Source organism: Podarcis pityusensis, assembly GCF_964106645.2.
Source record: "Podarcis pityusensis genome assembly, chromosome: 2".
In the NCBI taxonomy this organism is placed as follows: Eukaryota; Metazoa; Chordata; class Lepidosauria; order Squamata; family Lacertidae; genus Podarcis; species Podarcis pityusensis.
Window position 1 is genome coordinate 70,269,037 of NC_138029.1, and position 24,284 is coordinate 70,293,320.

General features: G+C 43.5%; 1 protein-coding gene across 6 annotated transcripts in view; it reads right to left on the reverse strand.

Annotated features, from left to right (window-relative positions):
• The window catches only part of GRK6 (G protein-coupled receptor kinase 6), a 34,119-nt gene extending 12,012 nt beyond the window's left edge, over positions 1-22,107 (reverse strand). For 5 of the 6 annotated variants that reach the window (XR_013983301.1, XR_013983302.1, XR_013983303.1 and 2 more), the window contains exons 1-8: positions 21,953-22,107; positions 11,518-11,613; positions 5,128-5,240; positions 4,744-4,821; positions 3,649-3,749; positions 2,431-2,523; positions 1,812-1,875; positions 1,134-1,274 (exon numbers count right to left, since the gene is read on the reverse strand). Coding sequence is in view for 3 of the 6 variants with exons in the window: in XM_080996603.1 (XP_080852729.1) it covers positions 1,134-1,274; positions 1,812-1,875; positions 2,431-2,523; positions 3,649-3,749; positions 4,744-4,821; positions 5,128-5,240; positions 11,518-11,613; positions 21,953-22,004 (738 nt within the window). In the remaining 3 variants the exon portion in view is untranslated. Of the gene's footprint in view, positions 1-1,133; positions 1,275-1,811; positions 1,876-2,430; positions 2,524-3,648; positions 3,750-4,743; positions 4,822-5,127; positions 5,241-11,517; positions 11,614-20,945; positions 20,965-21,952 lie in introns of those variants that run through there. The other variant, XM_080996605.1, reaches the window with a different exon arrangement.
• Positions 22,108-24,284: the final 2,177 nt, after the last annotated feature.

Here is a 24,284-nt window from a genome sequence, read left to right on the forward strand (position 1 = left end):
TCAGCCACTAGAAAAGCAGAACAGCCAAGCACAGCATAGCACCTACACACAACTGGCACAATTCTGCACCAGCTATACACAACAAAATAGACGCTCAAAGCAAGATGCAGGATAATTTATGTATCCCGTAGAGGAAGAGTTAACTTTGCATGAAGCTTTTTGGGTAAGAGGTGAGGAGGAGCTGAAAAGTATGGAGGGAGTAGGGTTAATAGCAATGGGACTCGACATGATAGTGAGTTGCAGATGGAGAGAACAAAGAATGGCAGAGCTACAACTGATGCCAGGGCACTTTACAGCCATTGGAGCAGCCTTCCCCGACTCAGTACCCTTCAAATATTTTGGGCTATAATTCCCAGCATTCCTGATTAGCAAAGAGCTGATGGGAGTTGTAGTTGAAAAAATATGGAGGCTACCAGGCTGGGGGAAATGCACTAAATGAAGCACTATTCCCTTATTACTCTCGTCCCCTTCAGTGAGACAGTCAAATCCAGCCAGACCCCAGAGTAATGTACTTTTATTATATCATCACAGTCCTTTCATAGACGGGTTTCCCATTGTTTCATGCCATACAATAGCAATATTTTGACAGCCCAGCATTATGTGAGCAAAGTCAACTGTGTAGGTTCCTCCCTCCTGATAGTTGCCTGGCTAAAAGAGGCAGACAACTGAGTGGGAAAGGCCCACAAAACTGGCCCTGCTCATATGACCATAATTTTCAAGTGCTGCAGTGGCAGTGTGAGACAAAGCCATGGAAAAGCAGCTATGGCACATTTGTGGTCATGCATTAAACCTTAAGAGAGAAAGTTTTCTGCATAATATTGTATGAAAAAGACTGATTCCCTGCATCTTCCCCACAACATCCCCGGTAAGTGAAGAACCTGTATGAGCTGGTTATTACTAAAGGGATCTCCATACAGCCAGATCCTAGTCTGCAAATGCAGTAATGCAGACTTATGGCCCAGAAATGTAAGTCCAACAGCCTTATGCTTTTCTTGCCATCTGGGTAAGATTCCACATATTGCAGTCCTCTCCTGAATTAGTCAAGATTGCTACACCAGGGTGACAGAGTCAAAGACATGGCCACATTCTGTCTCAGCCTCAGCGCAGAAGTAAAGCAGTTCCTATGTACTTACTACAAACCTACTGTTCACTTTCTCCAGTATTTGCTTCTCATTCAAGGCCATGGCTTCCCCCTTCCGCTTTTTTATCCGCTTTTTCTCAAGCTTCTTGCAGGCGTACATCTTCCCGGTGGCCCGCACCTGGCAAGCACACACCTTGAGGGAAGAAAAAAAAAACCCAAATAAATGACAATAGGGCAGGTAACTCTTGGAGTATATAAGTTCTGATAAGGGGGTTATTGGATCCCGAAATCATTACTCTCACTGAAAGCAAAAGTGATGTGGTACCATAGAGATTAAGTAAATGGTTTATTGCGGCACACCATGAAAGCCCCAACTTTCACTGGAAAAATTGGTTCCCTGTCATGTTGCTGTAACAAGAAGGTGACAAACTCAGAGCTCAGAATCAAATCCAAAATGAATGGTTGAAGGACTCAGTCGTGTTGAATCACTCCTAGTATTCTCCTGCTTGTGAAGCGCTGCATGTAAAACTTGGGAGCATAAAAGATACTTAACACAGCAGTCAGCAACATGCCACCCAACATTCAGCTAATATTTCTAGATATCAGCATCTTAGGTGACCAAGAGTCCCTTCATATAGGACTCATTCTGTGAGAGAAAAATATGCCATGCTCTATAGATTCTTGAAAGCAGACGTGGGGCTACCTTCTCTGCATTGCTCAGACTACATACCTCTCCAAAGCCTCCCTTTCCTAGTACGCGATACTGGCGGAAAGTGTTCTTGGTCACATGCCGCCTAAGAAGAGAACAGAGGAAACGAGAATGAACTGAAAGTAGTCCACTAAAAAGGTTATCCTGTTCCCCCATGCACTCAGTGTAAAACTGCTTTTGGGCAGAATCCAACATGGTGTGAGCAGACTTCTGTCAACCCTCTGGAGCAGATTCTGGGGGCCTGCAAAGGAGAGGAGTCAAGAAAGAGCAGAGGAAAGTGAAGTCTCACTACACAAGCATACATGTTTCACTCACACATGGAAAGTGCTGGATTCAGCCCGTTGTTCTGCAGTTTATGCAAGGCATAGTATACACACAAGCTTGATGAACTAGAATATAGCATGGATTAAGACTACATGGTTAGCAAGTTTCAAGGCTGACAAAATGAAAAGCAAAAACTGATCTTGAAGAGGACTTGTTCTCACTATATGACCAGGAGTCACCGGCTAGCATTTTCTCTTTCACTTATCAGTGAAAGTATCAAGGGCATGAAATGTGTTCTTTACAATGTGCAAAAGGGTATTAGGTTGAAAAGCAAAGCTACACCTATCTCTGATCCCATAGCAAAGTGGAGCTTTACCTTTCCAGGTATTTCCATTGCAGGAAACGGTTGAAGTAGATGCTGTCAAGGTAGTCAGCAAAAGGTGCCACACTAAGGTAGTCATGGATGAGCCTAGAGGAAGGAAGCGGAACCCATCAGAAACAGTGAGGTTTCCCTATGCCACAAAATAAAGAGAACAGAACATGAGGCACCTCTGGGAGAAAAAAAAGCTGAAATGAACATCAAGTTTTAAAGCTTGAGACGCTTCAAGGGATTTGACAAGCTCTTGGATAAGGCGAGGAGACTGCCAGAGACAGCAGACATTGAGAAGGCTCAGGCAACATACTATCCAATCTGGAGAGCAATAGGAAGGAATATGATGGTTACTTCCCTTTTCAGAGGCTGCCAGAGAAAGCAGGGCTCCAGATCAGAGGCTCTTTGTTAATACACCACGGCCACGTAGGTCACTGCCAGAGCTTTTTGCACAGCTGCAGCAGCAAGACCTGGGGCCAGAAATCTGAATTATATGGGCAAATGCAGCAAGATGAAGAGCACAAAGACAGGGAACTCTAGACAAGGCTCACTTTTAAGAAAATTCATTTTGATACTGCCACAGCTTCCAAGCACCACCACTACCATCAGTACAAAGTGCCACCGCAATGTTATCTGCAATCATCCAAGCCTGGTCTGATATTTGCTGCCAAGGTAGTGAGAGATGTTTTAAAGGTAGGTCTTTCTTATTTAAACCCTGCCTTTCTTCTACTGAAATCAAGATGGTATACATATGGCTCTCAGGCAGCCAGTCTTCCATCTAGGTATTGACCAGATAATACCTGCCTGGCTTCAGCAAAGGCTGCTCCATCATGTGCCTTCAGACTATGCCCTGGGACTTCTAATGAAAGTACATTGTTCCCAAGGGAGATAGAATACAAGCCAAAAGGAGCATCACAACAGGCTGGGGTGACTCCTTTTCTATTCACCATCAAGAGCAGGGTAAGCCATCTAGCAACTCAAATATTAATATTTATTAAGCCTTATAAGCCGCCTATACACAACATGGCACCCACTGGCTCTCCTACAGCAGGGAAATAAACAGTACATGAATTCCAAGCAATGAATTCCAAGGCTTGCTGGTGACAACCCACTTACAGATGCAACAGGCTGTATGCAAAGTTAGCCCCTACTAGATAATCAGTGACCACTGTTCTGGGAATTGTGCACATTATGAAACAAATTCCTCCCAATCCCCCCACTCACTTGGTAGATTCCTTAAAGAGCTCTTTACCCGGTTCCTGCTCCAGTCTCTTAGAACACAGATTTACTAGCTCCAAGGGCACTTCAGGCACATGATCCACACCCTGAGAATAGATAGGATCAGACAGGAAAATCAGAGTTCTGTTGTTTTTAATACCTATGAATTTATATCCTGCCCTTCCCATAAATCCCAGAGCAGGTAACAACATTATTAAGCCAACCAACAATACAAGAAAACAATGAATAGTGAGAACAGATAATCAGATACAACCACAATAATTACATATTCATTATTGCAGCAACTAAGTATTCATAAATGTCTGGAGAAACCAGGAAGGCCAGAGTCTGACCCTGGAATGTCAATGAAGTTAGCACCAAGTGCCCCTCATGAAAGAAGCTGTTCCAAATTTGGGGCATCACCATGGAGAAGGTACTACTAATGGACTGGTAGAGTCAAATTCAGCACCAGGTTTGAAGGAGGTCCTGGGCAAGGTGCCTCTGGGCCCCTCCAAAGCACCATCCTGGGGTGACCCCAAGTGAGCTTACAGAGTGGCAGGGGTGGACAGCACCAGGGGAAAGTGGCATGGTGTGGCTATGGCAGCTGCCCGGCCTTGTTCTTCTCCTTCATCACCAGGCCCTTAAAATTTAAAAAGATTGTAATAATGCCAAGCTTGCTGGGGGGTCAGGTTAGCACTTTGGGGAGGCAGCAGTGCTGGCACAAATAATTTGTTTCTTCCGAGTACCTGGCAGTCAAAGGACAAGTGCTGGACAGATGCCGCCACTACTACCTTTCCTCCCAAATGCCTCTGGCTCCAGACATAGTATTGCTCTATTATGGGGAGAGCCTGTGGGGCATGGCGGATGCTTCTTCTTCTTGGTATTAGCTCTTGGAGTGCCAGGCACTTAAAATTAAACCTGGTGTAAGTCCTAGGAGGTTCTCGGCCCCCTACACCTGCTGGGAGCTAATGCCAGGCCTAGGTACCAATGTTTACTCCCTGTTGGTAATATTTTAGGCATATCCTTGACCCAGCTTAGTCTAGGGCAAGTGCAGCTCTCATTAAGGCAACTTTCCCTCTTTTTAGCTAATGCAAATCTCACCTTAGGGGTCAAATACGTCTCAATCAGGAGCTGACCACACTCTTTTAGTTTTTCATCAGGGGTTACTTCATATTCTGCCTATGTAAGAATGAGGATAAGAAAGCAATATTCAATTATTCTACATACCTCTCCCAAGAATAAAAATGCAGAAATGATGCAAATCAAGCACATATTCTTGTATAGTCCAAGAACCACCACACCTATTCCACACTCCACTATGAGCAGAATATGAATAATGTGAAAGTAATGAGGTAAGAATAAAGCCACCTCCATAAACTCGGATTTGCAATAGGCCACATGCCAGGATCCCTTCCTTCAAAACTTACAGTTAATCAGCTCCCATGCTTAACCCCCAGGAAGGGGTTCTCACATAGGTGTGCTTACCACAGCATCCAGGAACTTGACGCAGCGCATAAGCTCAAGCCGTGTTTCACAAAACAGTCTGAAAAGCAAACGACCAATGGGCTGCTTCTCACACAAACTGTGGTAGTCCCGCTCTGGAAAGAAAAGAAGCATTAGTCAACGGCTACTAACCCATACCACAATCAGGGAACATTTAAGAGAGGAGGACACTAAATCCATTTTCAAAAGAATTTACTTGATCTGATCTGAAGCAACCACTTTAGCAATCAAAGATTAGGAGAAGGGTCCATTCCAAGTCCTGAAAGCTATTCAATGGAGCAGATAACCTGTGTGTCTGACTCATTTTAATTCCTAGCCATAAGATCTTCATGTTAAATCTTTATCTTCAAGAATTTAAGTGCTCTCTTGAGTAACTGACATTTCCTTCTGGCCACTGCACGGAACTACTTTTGCAAAGTCACTCAACTGCTTATCAGTTTAGGAACCTGAATGGCCACAGCTGAATCATGGAGCAGAGAGTGAATTTCTTTTTTTTTTTTTAATAAGATATTTATTGAGATTTTCCAAATGTTACAATATAAAAATGACAAAAAAAGAAAAAAAAAGGAAAAAAAAGAAAAAATACAAAATACAAAATAAAAATGATTAAAAACCACTCAATTTTTCCATTACTTATTTTTCCTTAACTTGTTTCCCGGACCTCCTCACACCTCCCTTTTTTGTATTCCAGTTCAATTTGTTGGTTCAGCAAATTCTTACCCTCTTTGTTTATCCTAATCTTTGGTCTTAAAATAGTAACATTAGATTTTTACCTATTAACAACCCATTTTTCATATTCCCTTAAAGCATTACAGCTGGAAACCACTTAATTTCTATCCAACATCATTCTAACATTCATGAATTTTACAATATTTCTGTAGGTAGTCTTTGAATTTCTTCCAGTCTTCTTCCACCGACTCTTCTCCCTGGTCTCGGATTCTGCCAGTCATTTCTGCCAGTTCCATATGGTCCATCAGCTTCATCTGCCATTCTTCCAGAGTGGGTAGATCTTGTGTCTTCCAATACTTTGCAATGAGTATTCTTGCTGCTGTTGTGGCGTACATAAAAAAAGTTCTGTCCTTCTTTGGCACCAATTGGCCGACTATGCCCAGGAGAAAGGCCTCTGGAATTTCCAAGCAATATATCTGGTAACTCGTATGGCAGGAATGGGGAACTTGTCACCCTCCTGATGATGTTGGACACCAAACCCCCATCAGCCACAGCCAGCATGGCCGGTACCAGGAATTATGGAAGTTGTGGCCCAGCAATATCTGGAAAGCCCCAGGTTCCCCACATCTATACAAGGGGATATTAAATCTCTTTGCAGCAGGATGGAAACATCCACAGCTGCATATCTTCTCTAGCAGGATATCAATAAACCTTTTTTTTCTTTTTCTATGTGACAGAATCACCACAACTCATACCACAACTCATTGCTCCCTAGAAAGGTGCTGCTGGTATTTTAAAACAAAGTACAGACTATTTAACACTCGTTCAGAAGAGGAGGGGAGATCTTATCAGGCACCAGCTTAAGGCTTGCTTCTTTTCATGTTTTTGCCTTTTGGGGCGTCATAGGTTTGTTCGAGTGGATGAGGGTGTGTCCCCCCACTCCCCATATTGGCTATAATAATAAAGACAGGTCAGCTTGTCCACCAGAGGAGTTACTTGGCACAACTACAAGTCAGACATATCAAGTCCCAAAATTTAGGTTAATTTTTCATGGCTTGATTTTATGCTCTCAACCTGAAGTCTATACACCAGAGGTGTTGTTCCCTCTCCTTCACATCGCTGACTTAATTGGAGGGAGTAGGGAGAAGAGGAGTGACATTATTTTTGAAATTTACATTTTATTGCTTTCAATTATTCATACAGAAAGACAATGATCAACAATTTTACTCTCTCTTTCTCACCACAGGAGGAACGACATTATTAAATCATGTTAAAAGGATTCCGCCCTCTTCCCCTGATCTGGGCATGTCTTCTAATCTGAAGGGGACAAAGCTAGAGAAGTGACGTCAACAGCGAAGCAACAGGTCAGCCTCCTCGGGGTAACTTAATTCAGCTGTACTGGGTATAACTGAACGATTAGTTCACACAAGATGCAGAGATATGGCAGAATTAATGAGCAGAGGCTAATAGAAGGCAGCGAGGCCAGAACAGCAATATCATGCGGAGAAGCAGTAGGCAGTCTCCATCTGTAGGCAAGTGCTTTGGGTTCGCAGAATCCTTTAATTATTAATTTCTTGAAGCACACAGAAAAACCACAATGGTTATGGAGAGGTAGGTTATGGCTGTGGGGTACAGGCTGACTAGTGTAGCTAATGATCCCTTTCCAGGGCCGCCAATTCTCCTTCAAGATTCATGCTCAGATCAAGAGGCGTGTGCAGAAATCCAGGACCTTGTAACTTTGCAAGAAAGAAACAGGCCAGCTATGCTTCCATCCCTATGATGGAGGTGAGGAACCTCAAGCACAGGTGCCAATACAGCCTACCAAGCCTCTACCCTGCCCTTGAGATTCTCCCCATGTCATGCCCCTTCCCCATCCCTGCTCCACACTGTCCTGGAGTGCTTTAGCCTGGCTGATTGGTGTCCCTGAACTGTGATGATGCTTCTTGCAGTTTATGGGTTTGTTTATCTTCCACAGCTGGCAATATTTTGAACGAACCTGGCAGTACTTTGTAGCTCCACCCATAGGTGTAGCCAGGATTTCGGGGGGGGGCAGGCCTTTTGTTAGGGGGGCAGAACCTCAGTTAGCTATGTATTTTTATTGATTTTTATTGATGGGGGGCAACTGCCCCTCACTGCCCCCCCGGCTATGCCCACGGCCCCACCCACTGTGGTGGAATTAGTTTAATCATCACTTCCCAGGAAGCCGTTCTTCTGTAAATCACCCCACCCCAACTCTCTTACGGAGCATGTTGTAAGTGTTCTCTTCTGTGCAGCAGTTGCTCTAAGGAAGCTGTGGTTTCCTGATGTAAGAATACAGTCGAAGAAAACAAAGCCAATGCAGAAAGTGTGGAGAGGGGGGGAAGGGGCCATATGCAAACTGCACCATTTCCTTCTCTTGCAGGAAATGAGTGTATTGAATGAAGGAAGGTGAAGGGGTCAGAACCTGGCAGGATTAGAGGATTCTTCATAGCTCTGCTGGATAATAGACACTTTTTGCAGAAAAATTATTTTCTACCCAGGCCATGTAGAGGCAAGAGCTTTGCTCTAGGCAGGCAGCTCTGTGTTAAACCAACCTGGTCCAAGGTCTCCATAATGGGAGGGAGGAAAGGAAATTAACACACAAGAAGTATAAAAGAGTAGGGAATCTCAAGTTGCCCCCATTCTTTCAAAGAGAAAGAAAGTCCATAGGCAGGGATGGAGAACCTACCATCCAACTAATGTTGGACCTTAACTCCCAGAAGCCCAAGTCAGCAACACGAATGGCCAGGGTTGATGGAAACCATAATTTAATAGCATCTAGAGGGCCACAGACTCCCCTGTAATAGGACTTCTTCATACAGTTACTAAGAACAGCCAGTTTTTACAGACACACACAATACACCAGACAACCAGCAGCTCCCTAGTCAATGTACCATGTCCAAAGTTATTTTGTTCAAACTATGACAGAAGAACGTTCTAGCAAGCTGCAAACTAGACACTATAAGGAGATAGAAGGAGGACAGGGAAATAACAGGGACTTTTCCCAAAGCAAAGATAGTGAAAGAGAAAAATGTTATCCAAACAAAGCCAGGCCAACTGAGTTCAAAGTGGACAAATGGCTAGGCTATAAAGGAAGAATGCGAGTTTCAAGAGTCAGCACTAGAATACTGGCAGAAAACCAGCAGTGATTTTTATCTTCAATCGAACACAAGATAATGAACATTGTAAGGAAATGGAATATTAAAGTGAAACCACTTCACAACTGGGCATTATTGTGGACAACACAAGGAAACCCTGACATAGTCCAGCTTGGATCAACAAGGGGGAGGGGGAAGTATACAGGGAGAGAAACTGAAAAGGACATTGAGCTGAAGGGTCACATTAAGCTCTTTCAGGGAAAGGACCATAGTGCAGTGGTAAAGCACATGTTTTTCACGCAGGGGGTTCCAGGTTCAATCCCCGATATCTCCAGGCAGAGTTGGGAAAGTGAAACCCCAAAGAGCTGCTAAGTCTGTGTAGTCTAGAAAATGCTGAGTTTGATGGGCCAATAGCCTGAATGAAATCCAGAAATCAGTATTCAGAGTCTTATGAATAGTAGCCCAGAAATCCGCATGACCAGGGTGTAAGCAAATCATCAAGTGTTTAATGGAATGAGTTTCTCTCACTCATCTCAGTAGCCTTTTATGGTAAACCCATAACCTGATGTTATAAATTTGAAAAGTAACAATGTTACTATTGAATGTTTATTAGAATTAAGGAACATCCTTCTACAAAACCCCACCACAAAAAAACAGTACCACAAAAGACCTATTCAAATTGCCAGTTCTTCTTTAAAGAATCTATAGTGCTAGAAAATAATTTACACCATTATTCCAGAATAATAATAATAATAATAATAATAATAATAATAATAATTTATTTATACCCCGCCCATCTGGCTGGGCTTCCAGAAATAATCACCACCAAAAGAAATCCAAATCTAACAGATAAATCTTGATTTAGAGTAGCATTCAAGTCATCTATAAAAGGCCTCTTTTTAAATAATTAATGGTACTGCTGTATCAAGGCACATGATCTTGGGAACAAGAACCACTGTTGTCAACTGCAAGGAAATCTGTACAGCTACCATACACCCGATAGCAAAGAGCTTCTAATGCAGCCAGGCTGAGCAAGTCCTATCAGTAACAAGAAACTCTGTGCAGCATTTTTTCTGCACCTTGGGCTATTTTCACAATTTTGTCACTCCCAAGAATTCCTTTGTCACCAGTAATTTGAAGCCTGTCTGGAGAACATGTGTCTCTCCAACTTCCATTAGCCCTGGTCAGCATGGTCAACAGTCAAAGAGCAGAAACATCTGGAGAATTGCAAGCGCCCCAGGCCTGATTTGAAGGGATGCACTACAGAGAAAGTCAACAACTTTCCCCTTGGATAGGTCTGTGGGCTGGCATCCTGATAGTGAAAGAGGCCCCAGCTAGCATTTAAGAAGAAATTGCTTTAATTGCAATTCAGAAACCAAGCTTAAGCTAGAAGACTGCATGATTTCAACTTGCCAGGCAACAGTTCAAGTTTTCCCATACCACATCTAACTGCTCACAGCCTTCTCAATGAGCATTTTTTGTTCACTATAATTAGAGATGAAGAGCTGTACAGTTAATAGGTGGAAGAAAAGAAGCAAGCAGGCCAACTTGGAGCAGGAATACAGGCTCTAAAGCAGGGGTAGGCAACCTAAGGCCTGGGAGCCAGATGCGGCCCAATCGCCTTCTCAGTCCGGCCCGCCGACGGTCTGGGAATCAGTGTGTTTTTACATGAGTAGAATGTGCCCTTTTATTGAAAATGCATCTCTGGGTTATTTGTGGGGCCTGCCTGGTGTTTTTACATGAGTATAACGTGTGCTTTTATTTAAAATGAATCTCTGGGTTATTTGTGGGGCATAGGAATTTGTTCATTCCCCCCCCCCCAAAAAAAAATATAGTCTGCCCCACCACATGGCCTGATGGATGGTGGAATGGCCCATGGCTGAAAAAGGTTGCTGACCCCTGCTCTAAACTGACATGCAGTTTTCCCCAATACTTCATAAGCACTTCAAAGGGATCAGGGAAGAAATGGCTGGAGTTCCCCAGGAATGATTAAGCCAATAGAAGTGGGAGAGGAGACTGCTTGGATTTTGACACAGCTGGAATAAAAACTGATTCCCAGGGGAAAGCAAGTGGAATTAAGGAGAGCAGTAAAGTAGCTGCTTAAAATGAGATTGGGTAAACTTTGCAAGAGGAGAAAGGCATCCCTGAACTTATGAAGATACCTTGTACCAAGTCTGATGACTGGTCCATCTAGCCCAATACTGCCTGCTCTTGAGTAGCAGCTACTCTACAACATCTCAAGCAGAGGCAGTTCCCAGTTCAGATACCCAAGACTGCATCTGGGACTTAATGCATATAAAGTATATGCTCTATTACTGAACTAGAACCTCTCACAATGCTGCCAGAGGGTCATGGTGATGCAATACTAAGGCAAAATAATTGCACAGGAGTGTTTGGTAATGACAATGCTACCGCCACAAAATCCTGCATCATCAGGCAATCATATGAACAAGCATGGCTTACAATAGGGTGAATGTATAAGATCTTATGCCAAGTACTCAAGGCTTCTTTGTAACCCAGCCACTTCCACGCCATACACAAGAAAGCAGGGAAGACAGCATCTCCCCAATGCAAGCATGCTCCTTACCCAAAGTATGCCGAAGATCTTCACATTGGCTGATGTGTGGGAACTGTAGCATTTGGCGCCATTTTTTACTCTTGCCTTTTCGGTTTCCTCCTCCACCTGCATGACACAGAATTGGGGGGGGGGGGGAATCAGCAGGAAAACCAAGAACAGACGCTGATCAGTATGTTCACCCTCTGATGTTCTGTTATTAACATTTCAGTCATATCAGAATTCCTTTTAAAGGTGGTCAGGAAATAATTGGCCAAATTTGCTCCAACACTTTTCTGAGCACTGTCCACATCACCATTTCAGAAAAGTTCAAATATTCAGGTTAAGAACTTGGTTAAGGTCACAGATTGTCTCCCTGAGCTAACCTTCAGTTGGCTGGATATACAATGCACTGAAATATGATAGTTCAGAGTGTCTTGCATACCACAGTTACAAGTACACATTACAGTCAAGTAACCAAATGCCAAGACTGAAGAATTTTTTAAAAACTTTATTCCAAAACCGAAATTTTTTTACAAAAATCAAATTCAAAATCCATATTCATTTTGTAACATAAGCCTATTACATGATTGACTAAATTAAAATATACCTAATTGCCAAGAAGGAAGAATTTATTGACACAGCCATACCTAAATTTCAACTTATGTGCTGAAACTGATTCAAATGTTAGCCATAAGTTAACCACTTTAGTCTGAAACAGTGCATGAGGATATCTATTGCTTTAGTTCTTTCTTCCAATGAATAAAGGGATAGTTAATTAGCATTTTGAACGAAGGAGGCTAACTGGCACTGCAGATTTTACCATGCTAATAGGCGGTATTAGGGCTAATTGCCCAGGCCTTCTAGCTTGCCTTCAGGCACTATTCTGCATGATAAGATTTAGGGATTGAAAATACTGCTTGTTCTATACATACCACCTACTTCTATACACACCACATACCATCAGAAGAAAATGTGAGCCTACAGGGAAGCCACCTCCTTCCCACCCAGCAAGGTCGCATGATTAGGCCTTTTTAACAGCCCTGAGCAAAGACTTCCAGACTGCATGAGACTACTTAGGTCTCTTTCCCACACTAACAAAACTGAATTGGACAAGCATAGTTCTAAAATCTGCAGAGGCCAAGAAACAGTGACATGCCAGACTACCCATTAACTTCCTAACTGAAGAAAGTTTTAAATCTGCATTTGCCACATACAATTCCAGCATTGACTCACACTTCTTACTGCTATTACTGCTCACAGAATCATAGAATCAGAGTTGGAAGAGACCACAAGGGCCATCGAGTCCAACCCCCTGCCAAGCATACATGAGCCTGCCATATATGAGCAGGACTGAAGTTTGCTAAGCTGTTCAATCTATACATACCCGTCAGCAGTACAAGACAACTAAAACAAGCCAGCCCTCAGCAACATGGTTAAACTACAGGTTGCCAGTCTGGTTTATTGTGTCTACTTACTGCCACTACAACAGGCTATTCAAATGAGGGTAGGGGAAGTAGCCAGCTGCATATAATATAGTGCCTACTACATCTTGGTACTGTACCAGCCAACACGGGTTACTAGCCTATTAAAGGGTTAATTATCTATATTTCCATGCTTATGTGCGTGGGGGCCCAGAACGTAACCCCCACGTAAGGGGGGGCACCTGTATTTGTCTGAATGGAATTCCTGATAGCCTAGACTGGGGGGGGGGGGTGTTTTTCAATGCAAGGGACACCTACCTGTGTGGCGAATGGCAGCTATGGTCAGACAAACAACCCTCTCCATCCATCCATCCAAGCAAGCAAGAGGTATTGTTGCAGTTCAAGGACACAAAACCACTACAGGAAGATGAAGTGCAAGGCCAGTGAGGGGTGGTGACCTGGGGAGGAGGCACTGCATTGGCACAGACCTGAAGGCTAGATAGAGGTCTGAGGGCAACTTTTGGCACCTGAGCCTGAGGTTACCCACCCTCAGCCAACTTATTAAATAAAGGCTATATTCACTACAGCTCCATTATAATCAACAGAAACTGGCTAAATGCGAGGAGATAAGCACTTCTAAGAAACATGGCTCCAACATAACATTATTATATGGAAATAATTGCCAGAGTGCTGTCCATTAGGCAAATCATTTAAGACAGAAGGAACAGTGGCTTTGAGACAAGTTCTACTCTAAAATATTTTACATTGGCATCCTGCTGTGGGGAAGATAGGGGCAGAAAGAACACACATGCATGGTCCATAGCAATTCTTGTCTATGTCCCCTACCCCCCATAAGAAAAGATGCATTGCCTAAAAGAAGCTAAGAGTTGTGCCATATTATTGACTGTACAAATCTAGGAAGGAAGTGAATCAAGGCAGTGGGCTGCACAATACTTTCTCACTGAAGGAAGGTAGGTGGGGCATTGAGAGATCTCTGCTGCAAAAAAGTCCCCAGCTTCACCTCTCAACAAGGCCAGAGCTGAAAGTCCACCCGCCCCCCATTACAACTCAGTACAAAGGGAAAGAAAGAAAACAGTATCTCAACCACCACTCCATGCAATTTTATCTCTGCTGGTCAGCGCTACTGCAGCAGAAGCATTTTTAAAGAGAAAGGCAGAGGGAGTACAGTATCTTCTCCTGAATCTTCTCTTCTCCTTTATCACCAGTAAATATAGCCAGCCCCTTTCACAAGTATTTGAACATGGGATCCACTATGTATACAATTCATCCTCCTAAGAATTTCAGCATTTAAAATATAAATAAAAGAAATGGTTAGATGCTGAATTATCCCTTATGGTTTAAGACTGGCTTCCAAGGTTTTATGTCATTTTTAAACCAGAAGCGGCTTAGCAGGATTTCCAGGTGCCCATGGGGGCTGCCTCGGTGTCATATCTGGTTGCTTCTTCCTTTGACTAGCAGAAGCAAAATGATGTAGCATCAGTAAACATACATAACGGACATAGATTGTTGAATTCAGAATTTTCTTGGTATAGTTTTTTGGCTAGCTTAGAACAGTATGTTCATTTACATGACAGTACATACAGCCCTGCACTTAAGCTCACCATCTCACAGGGATCTGTACAATTTAAGTGAATAATATATTCAATTCCCTCCTAATTCTGCTGTTATTACCATAAGAGGGTTACCCTAAAAAGTATGAGAATCTGTTAATGAGGCATAAGTCACAGCCCCATAAGTCAGCAGTGAGCCTGCAGCCTGAACCAGAATATAGTTGTTTTAGCAAGCAGTAATAATAATTATTATTTATTAAATTTGTATTCTGCTATACCCATGGATTTCAGGGCAGTTCACAACATTTGAGTTGCAGAACATTTCAGTTTGGAATAAGCCAAGGCTAGAAGTACATGAAGAGGCAATATACTGTGGTGTGAGGTGCTGCTTCTCCTGTAAGTAGCTCTGAACAAAGGAGGATTGGGCAACTTGTTCAGCATCAAAGGCTATTTCAAATGAATAGTTCCTAGTCACAGTACTCCTATGTAAGACCACGCAAACAACCAAGTGTATATCTTTTTGTACACAAGCTGCTAAGTGGGTTTCAGTGCATGTACTGAAATATTTGCGTGCTAATAAATGCATGTGTAGCACATCTTCTGTAGCAGATCTCATCTACCCATGCCTCCATTTCCCTTCCTCCATTGCTTCCCTATGTTTATTTTAGATTGTAAGTCCAACTAGGGACCTGTTATCTATTTTTTGTGAAGTGTTCATATGGTGCTAGGTTAATCATCACCATCATCATCATCTTGAATGTGTACAGGCACTTTCCTTTCTGTTTTCCTGAACAGAAGTGTCTTCTATATAGAAAAATTGTCACATTTGGCTTTAACAGGGCATGCTGGAAATGTACAATGAGCTCAACGGCTTCATCTAATTTACATAGCTACTTAAACTCAATTACAAAACAGTGCATAAAAAATTCATGGAAATGGTAGTTCTTAGTGGCTATTGTATATAAAGCAACTTCTCGAATGCTACCATAGCCATTTCTGAGTAGTTACATTTCCTTCGATGAGATAGAACAACAATCTATACATGGCAAACTTTTATATGCCTACTTAAAATCAAATGACTTTTCTTATTGATTTTAGTCTTCACAGGCTCACCTTCCTTGAGGCTGTATACCCAAGAAATAATTCCTGACAAGCTAAAAGGTCAGGGGGAGGGAGAGAATTGAAGTTTTACACAAGCTAAGCTTTTCAGCTACCCGGCACGATCAAGAACTCCAGCCTGCTTAGCTTCATATGTTCACAATTATGAGCAAGCCCATCACTTATTATATGGATTCAGAGAGACCCAGTTCACAAGATCTAAAATTGTATATCTTATTGTTCGCACATTGAAGACCTAATGCCATCCAATTTTCAAGGCATGTAGAAACTTACTTTTAAGAGTTAAAGCAGATGTCTTCAGGACCTTTGAGCCCATGTACAATACAGAAACGTCTGGTCATCTTCTATTGCCCAGCCAAATGTGAAACATTTAATGGATATTTAAATTGGACCCAATTCCATTTGGACAAAAACTGAATAGAAGAAGTGATGGGGAACCCTAAACTCTTGCCAGAAAGCCTTTCAGGCCTAATGGCCTGGCAGCTTCTCTTAAAAACAAAGATCAGTAATTCATGGCAAGGAATACTTAGGCCTCAGTATCATATACAGATTTCATACAGCCTTAAGTTTATCAATGCTGAACTCAATTTTTATTTCTCATCAAAAAATCCATTCCTCAATTCTCTCATCCCAATCTGATGAGAGAAAGAAGCTGCCCATGTTATTTTTGCTTCACAACCCACTTCATAAAACTTAGTATAAATCAAGAACTCCAATTTTAATCTTTCACCATATTCTTACTCTTGGCTTCCCATGATTCAGTATATGAATGCTTTAATCCATGGCAGTACAAACCCTGTGAATTAAGTACTTTGAATATACCATGGGTCAGCAAACTTTTTCAGCAGGGGGCCAGTCCACTGTCCCTCAGACCTTATGTGGGGGGGGGGCAGACTATATTTTTTTTGGGGGGGGGAATGAATGAATTCCTATGCCCCAAAATTAACCCAGAGATGCATTTTAAATAAAAGCACACATTCTACTCATGTAAAAACACGCTGATTAATGGACCGTTCGCGGGCCAGATTTAGAAGGCGCCGGATCCAGCCCCTGGGCCTCAGGTTGCCTACCCACGGAATATACATTTGCTGTAATTCTAAGGTTTAGGGTTTGTTTCTTTTTTTTAACAAGGCCTTTAACAAGAGCAGTTCTTAGAAATTCTAACTTTATACAGCTTCTGTCTGTTGAAGTAACCAAATGATCAAGAAACACCTGTTTCTCTGGATGAAAGGAACCCAGATTCACTGCCAAAGAGCCAGAGAGTACAAAGCTCTTAAAATCTCTTTTGATTAGCATTATGTTGTAGCTCTTTCATGCTTGGGCCACTTCCACTATAAAACGTTCTACATTTAAGACTTGCACGACAGTTTGGTTGATTTACTTTCATTTCACACAAATTATGCATTTAGATGGCTGGTGTGGGGATGTACGGTATATACCTGTATAATAAAAAAGCTTTTAGGAGAATGGCATGTATGGCTGAAAAAGCTAGGGTGGCAAGCTAAGAATGGACGGTGATGGTTTTAATATTCACTGTCTTTAGGACTTCCGGGGTGGCGCCATCGGCAATGGCGGACTCTCTCTGAACAGGAGGGACTAGCTCCGCGGGAAACGGGTCTTTTCCGCTACGGCGAAGCGGGGACCCTTTTAAAAATCACATGCGGATGAAGCCTGTGACCATGGGACTCGGCGGGCACCTTTAGCGCCCCCCCAACTCGCTAAGGAACCCACTAACGGGCTCCGAAGTGAAGAGGGGGAAGTGGCGCGGTGCTGTGAGTCAACTGCTATTTCCGTGGAGCGAAGCCGCACAGCCGTTGCCGGAGAGCGCTGCCTTTTTCCTGGGACAATTCGGACTCTAAAATAAGCACCCGTGAGTACTTAGACTTTGAACAATTGGACATTAGATAAGGACTTGCGAGCAGAAAGGAATTGGATTTTAAAAACCTATTTAAATTTGGTACGGAACGGGAAGGTTTAAACAGGAAGTCAGCCTTCTGTTCTTCTGTAGACAGAATAAAGCAAAGACAACGTAAACTAGAGCTTAGAAAATCGCCTTTAAAGGATTGGATTTCATCATTTAAAATTGTGGACCCCTCTTCGACAGCAGGAGAAGGAGGGGGATCTTTTCCGGATTGTTTAAAGTGAGTTTAAAGTAAAGTAACTTTCCTCTGTCCTGATCCTGGAGCGGGGTGTCAGGACTGACGTTTGAAGTTCATTGACCAGAGACAAGCGTTTTTGACAGATAGCTAAAAGAAGAGAAACATAGCGATTCCACGGCTTCCCTTCACATCTTTAAGCAACAAATATTGACAAAGTATCTCAAAAAGGGAAACTGTGTTGCAAGAACAAATAGAAGTTTTCCCCCTAGAGGGAGACTGTGTAACTGTAACCAACTCCAGGGAGCCGGCAGCTGTTACAGATAACAATCCTGGGAACAGGCATTTGACCTTGCAGGACAATGTATTCAGAAGCTTTGTTGTGTGCTTTCTATAAAACAAATGCCCTACTGGAACAATTACATGAAAAGGTGAATTGGATGGCGACTTCGACTAGAAATTTTGAACAGGCAGTGGGAAATTTTGAACAGACAGTGGGAAAATATGTGGAGCCCACTCAGGAATTAAATCAGGAGTGTGTCCTGACAGAACAGGCCCAACAGGAATATGAGTTTTCGGATTTGACAAATGAACTTGGAAAAAGCCAGATTTGGAAAGAAAAAGTTTGGTTTGGCTTGGAAATGGGGGGCTGGATTGACCCCCCTATGCTGGGATGTTTAGACTTTTCAAATCTGGCAATGGGCCGTGAGATGTTTGGGATTGTGGGGGCTCTTAATTTTGGAGGGTCTTTGAAACATGCTTTTAAATACCATATGGAATTCAGTGTTGAATATGGAAAAGGGGCTGACCTGTCGAGAAGGGTTAAAAATATTGCCAAGCTGGAGTTACCACAAGCAGGAGATAAGGGAAAATACAGTTACAAATATGAAGAAGAGCTGCGGAAGGGACATGGAAGAGACTTGAGGGCCTCGGATATAAGGCTGCCAGGTTAATGGGCTAGATCGACGGGATAATAAGGACTGACAAAACCCGGAACCAGGAGGAAGGGACGTTGGATGAAGATTGGATTTGTTTGTATTTCTTTTTTCTACCATTAGAACTGTTTTATAAAACTGATGAATGTTAGAAAAATTTTGGAATGAAATTACTTGACTTTAGTAAAGATGTTTAAAGAATTATGAAAGAATATTATGGTTATGAGAAGTTGGTAAGGATAAGATTTAAGTTTCAAGCTTTAAGGTTTATTTTATTATAGAAAGATAAGATTAAAACAGTTTAGGGTAATGTAATGAGAGAATATTATAAAATATGGAAAGGATTTGCTGGGATAATTAACAACTAGGATACAAAGAAAGGGAGGAGGAGGAGGTCAAAGAAAGAAGGTAATGACAGTTGAGGATTTGAGAATAATGAATTTGTTTTTAAATGTTTTTTAATTGTGTGTGATGTATTTCTGTATTTATTTATTTTTGTCACTTTTTCTTATCTTTGAATTTGTATTCATACGGTTGGAAGGGGTATGTTTTTTTTTCTTTCTACTTTGTTAATTATTTTTATTTTGTATTTTCTACTGCTTTTATTTTATTTGGTAACACTTTGAAAATTTCAATAAATATCTTACATATAAAAAAAAATATTCACTGTCTTTAGAGTGAAATAAATGCCAGGACAATTTAGGCAGCCAAAACCTTCAGCAACACAACCTCAGCTAGCAATAATTTTGCATTAAAGGCTGAGTATCGTCTGGCTGGAATGAAGATATTAATTAGGCAGTGTGTTTATAGCATACTGTGAAGTAGGCTAATTGAAAACTATGGGGTAGGTATAATCTACTGTGCTACCATAACATTACACAGAATTTGGTTTTGAGTTGAGAACTGAGCAACTGAAGGTGCCCAGTTTTCATTTACAAGACATAAGTGCTTGGAAGTCTCAAGAACTAAACCAGAGGGGGATAGGACTTCCACATTCAGGTGGTGTGACTTCAGTATTCTCATGCCCCTTCTTACTGACTAGCAAAAAGAGGACATATACAATGGTACCTCGGGTTACAGATGCTTCAGGTTAGACTCCGCTAACCCAGAAATAGTACCTCGGATTAAGAACTTTGCTTCAGGATGAGAACAGAAATTGTGCGGCAGCAGCGGGAGGCCCCATTAGCTAAAGTGGTACCTCAGGTTAAGAACAGTTTCAGGTTAAGAATGGACCTCCAAAACGAATTAAGTTCTTAACCCAAGGTACCACTGTAATTCAAAATAAGCGGCTCTATAGAGATTCATATGCAGCTACAAAGACAGTTCTACCAAATCCTGCTGTAAAGGTAAAGGACCCCTGACAGTTACCGTAAGTCCAGTCACAGGCGACTCTGGGGTTGAGGCGCTCATCTCGCTTTATGGGCCATGGGAGCCGCCATTTTTCTGCAGTTTTTCCGGGTCATGTGGCCAGCATGACTAAGCAGCTTCTGGTGCAACAGAACACCAAAACCAGAGCAGCGCACAGAAACGCTGTTTAGCCCAAGTGCTCAGTGGATAAGACCACAGCGCCACCCCTGTGAGTCCCCAGATCCTGCTGATCTACAGCTCCCTTCACCCTCAGCCATTATAGCCAAAAGTCACGGATTATGAAAGCTGTAGTCCAACAACATCTGAAGACCCAAAGTTGGGAAAGCTACATTAAAGACTATCATTTTTACTATGGAACAAGCTTTTGAGGACTAGAATATAGTCCACCGAAGCTTATGCCATAATACGTAGTTTTTAAGGTGCTACAATACTTTATTTTTTGTTGCAACAGGTGGTTGTCCCTCTGGAAATTGTCAAGTGGGGTTCTACTTGCTAAGATCTGCAACTTTTCTAAATAAAATAGTGGAAACAGGAGTAAAGAAATCAGAGTTGAGGAGCAAACTAAACTGACACTTCTGCTCCAGGATGGTATCTAAGACTGTGGAAAGAATGTATTCTGCAGTAAGGGAAAAGGTTGCTTCATCTTCTTCCTCATTCATTTTCTTCTCCATGTGCAGATGATCAAAAGAAAGACAATGATAAAAGTTGCTTTCACATTTTACATTACCTCATTAGTGAGATGTGAACCCTCTGTTTTTCAGACTCTTAAATATAAGCCTGTGTCTGGTTATACACAAAAATGACTCACTACTACAAAGCCAAATTGTTCCCTTAAATTTAAGGCTTACAATTTTGACACAGAGGAAAGTATCTGGTAGCAGAGTATCCCAATAAAAAGCATTCCCAAAGTCTGCTAAAGAAAGCGGGGGAAGATTCCAGCACTCAGACCTGTGTTTTTTAATGCAGCGGTCCCTTATGGAATCTCATGCACATATGCCAAGTCAGAAGCCAATTCTAGAGCATCTCTGCTGCTCTATGGCAACAGAACATTGTTTCTGTGAGGAAACCCATTCAAGAGATGTACTACTACTACAACATTTTTTAAAAAACCAACAACTTCTGATGCTCCACCTAGAGTTAAGTAGTGCAATGGGTAGCATGCCTCTGACTCTACTAGCATCCATAATCCTGAAGACTTCCAAATCTTGTCAATTTATTAGCTCCTCTCAGTCTAGGGAGGTGAGATGGCAGCCCTATATTTAGGCGAGTGCTTCTTATGAGCGTTTTTGGCGAAGAGTGCAAACTTTCACTGATCTCTACATCGGTTCCGGGGAACAAGAACAGTTCAAAGCCTTTATCAAGAGGAAGCTGCCAGATAAAAGCAACGAACCGTGTCTGCAGAAAGCATCATTCGGCCACAACCCACGTCACTACGTTCCTCGGTCTTTTGTGAGGCCTCTATAAGCATGTGCTGGCTGGTCCTTAACTCCAAAGCTCCGCAGTTTTTCTACTTTCGGATATACACCCCCCCACCAGCACACAGGGAGGGAGGAAAGAGGGGTGGGGTGGCGGGGGGAGGAAGAAGAAGAAGGAGAAAGAGCTGGCGGGCCGGGTCATAACACGCAACGCCGCCTCTCCGCCTCCCTCCCGCGCCTTTGACAGCGGCCACCCATCCCCACCCCACCGCTGCCGGGCACTCAACGCCGGGCTCCGAAGGGCGCTTCTCGCCTCGCCCAGCCCGCGAACCTCTCTCGCTGCCTCAGGCGCCGCCGCTCCACGCGCAGCTCAGCGGCTCGTGAGAAAGGAGTGACCCCAAGCAGGAGGGGAGATGCCCGGGCCGGGAGGGCGCCGCCATGCCCTCGCTCGCCCAACGGCACCGGGGGGCTTCCTGGGCTCCTTCTTCCCTCAGTTTCCCTCACGCGCTCGCCCCTTGCGTCCCCAGGCCGGTTCCTCACCCTCTCGCGCCTTGAGCAGCACCGTATTGGCCACGATATTCTCGAGCTCCATCGGGGCCCGCCCGCGGCGCCTCAGCCGTTCCTGCTGCTGCTGCTGCCGCCGCCGTCACCTCTTACCACTCAGGCTCGGATCCCCCCGTTCCCACCCCTCGCTCCGCCCGCTGGGTCCGGCACCTCAGCAACCTCCAACGCCTACCTCTAGCATAGCCCCGCCCACTGCCTGCAGGCCCCGGCCAATCCCCGCTCCAGCACGGCCCGCATCGGCTCCCGGTTGGCCGGGCGGGCCTCCCTCCGCCTCCTCTCTGCCCTTCTTTTTCATTGGAGGGGCAGGAGGGGCGGGCCGGGAGCGCGGAGACCCTCCCTCGCGGGGCGATTGGCTCCAACGGCCCTTTTGGAGGTGGGGTGTGGCGCGGGGGCGGGGGGAGTCTTGAAAAAGGAGCGGCCAATCGGGTCGCTTGCAGGGAGGAATTGGACGGGCTCGAGTGGGGCGCTCAGCTCCACGCGCTTGCCCGCCTTCCCTCGGCTGGAAGCGTTGCCCGTGCAAATGTGTGATTGGGCGAGAAGTTGCTCGTCAGTTATGGTGGGAGGTGCCACAGGCACTTTCGGAGGGCGTGAAGTCCTACATGTGGTGCGCGTGCAGAGTGCAGAGGAACAAGGATGGGCTCCTTTGGGTTGCCGTTAGGAATAAGGTTGCAGGTGAAACGTATAGGTAACGGCCCGATCCTTTATACGTTCCTTGGAAGTAAAAGCCCCATTGAATCCAGTGGGAATTACTTAAACCAGAATGGATGTGTATTTAAGTCTTCCAAAGAGAAGGAATGGAAAAACTATCTCCCACACCTCCTTTGAACTCTAAACCAATCTTCATTAACTAGTTCTCATTATAGCTAGACATTAGCATTCTCACAGGCAGGCTATTTAATTTAATTATTTAGATAATACTTCACCATGCCATCATAGTAAAACAGAATACATTAACAAAAAATAAAAAGTAAAGTAAAAGAGATCCAGTGTGGTGTAGTGGGTAGAGTGTCAAACAAGAACCTGGGAGATCAGTGTTCAAATCCCTATGCAGCCATGAACTTGGGTGAAGTTGGGCCAGTGGCTGCCTCTCAACCTACCTCTCAGAGTTTTTGTGAACAGACCTCACAAGCCCATTATTTTTTGCCCAGTCCCAGAACTCCAGCCAATTGCCACACTAATGCTGTGCCCACTCCACTCTTCAAAAAGGAGGCCCAGAGGGCATAGCTTTTGTTGGATCAACTTCTTATTTTGTGCTTAGCCGTGTATTTATGCCTCTTATATACTTGCTGCACTGTGTAACCTTGCCCATGAACAGTTCTGAATTATGCATTAAAACCTTTGGCAGAAACCAATAAGGGAACTCTTCATCCAGCAGTGAGGGCTAGGACACATTCTGGGGTTCAGTTGACTTATGGAGGCTGCAGTCCTACACCTGCTTACCTGGGAGTAAACCCTATTGAATTCAGTGAGCTTTCATTCTGAGTTGTCTGTGAATTGTAGGGACAGCTGACAGTTTGTTTGGCATGTGGATGAAGGAAGTGTTAGTGTGGAATGCTAATACATAAATCGCCTACAGGTGAACACTTTCTGACTTGACATATATAATGGCAAGAGATGAGGATGTCAGAAATCCTGTGGGTAAAAATTCAGGAATTGGAGAAGCTTTCACTAAATGAGAGTCCCCTGAAATCAGCCCTGAGTGCTCAGTGGAAGGACAGATTGTGAAGCTGAGGCTCCAATACTTTGGCCACCTCATGAGAAGAGAAGACTCCCTGTTGGGAAAGATTGAGGGCACAAGATGAAGGAGAGGACAGAGGACGAGATGTTTGGACAGTGTTCTAGAAGCTACCAGCATGAGTTTGACCAAACTGTGGGAGGCAGTGGAAGACAGAAGTGCCTGGCGTGCTCAAGTCCATGGGGTCATGAAGAGTTGGACACAACTAAACGACTAAACAACAACAAAAAGGAAGAATCAGGGCATGATGAAAAGGTGAAGGAAAGGAAGAATGATCACAGATGGTTGAATGATGTGGATAGAGACATAAGAGTTATGGGATTCCATTGACCTTGCATTGAACAGACCTTTCAGCATGAGGGCTGATTCATACATTGATTTTGACAGATGAAAAACATTTTACATATGCAAAAATGTAATGTGTGTGTACAAGAAATACAAGTACATAAGTAGGAAACTGGGTCTCCACCTGGGTATCCAGGAGCAATCTCAGAACGAGAAGTACCCTCAAGATAAAAAGGCGAAATGTAACACACACAAAAACCACCGCCCCACATCAAGAGCAGGCAAGTC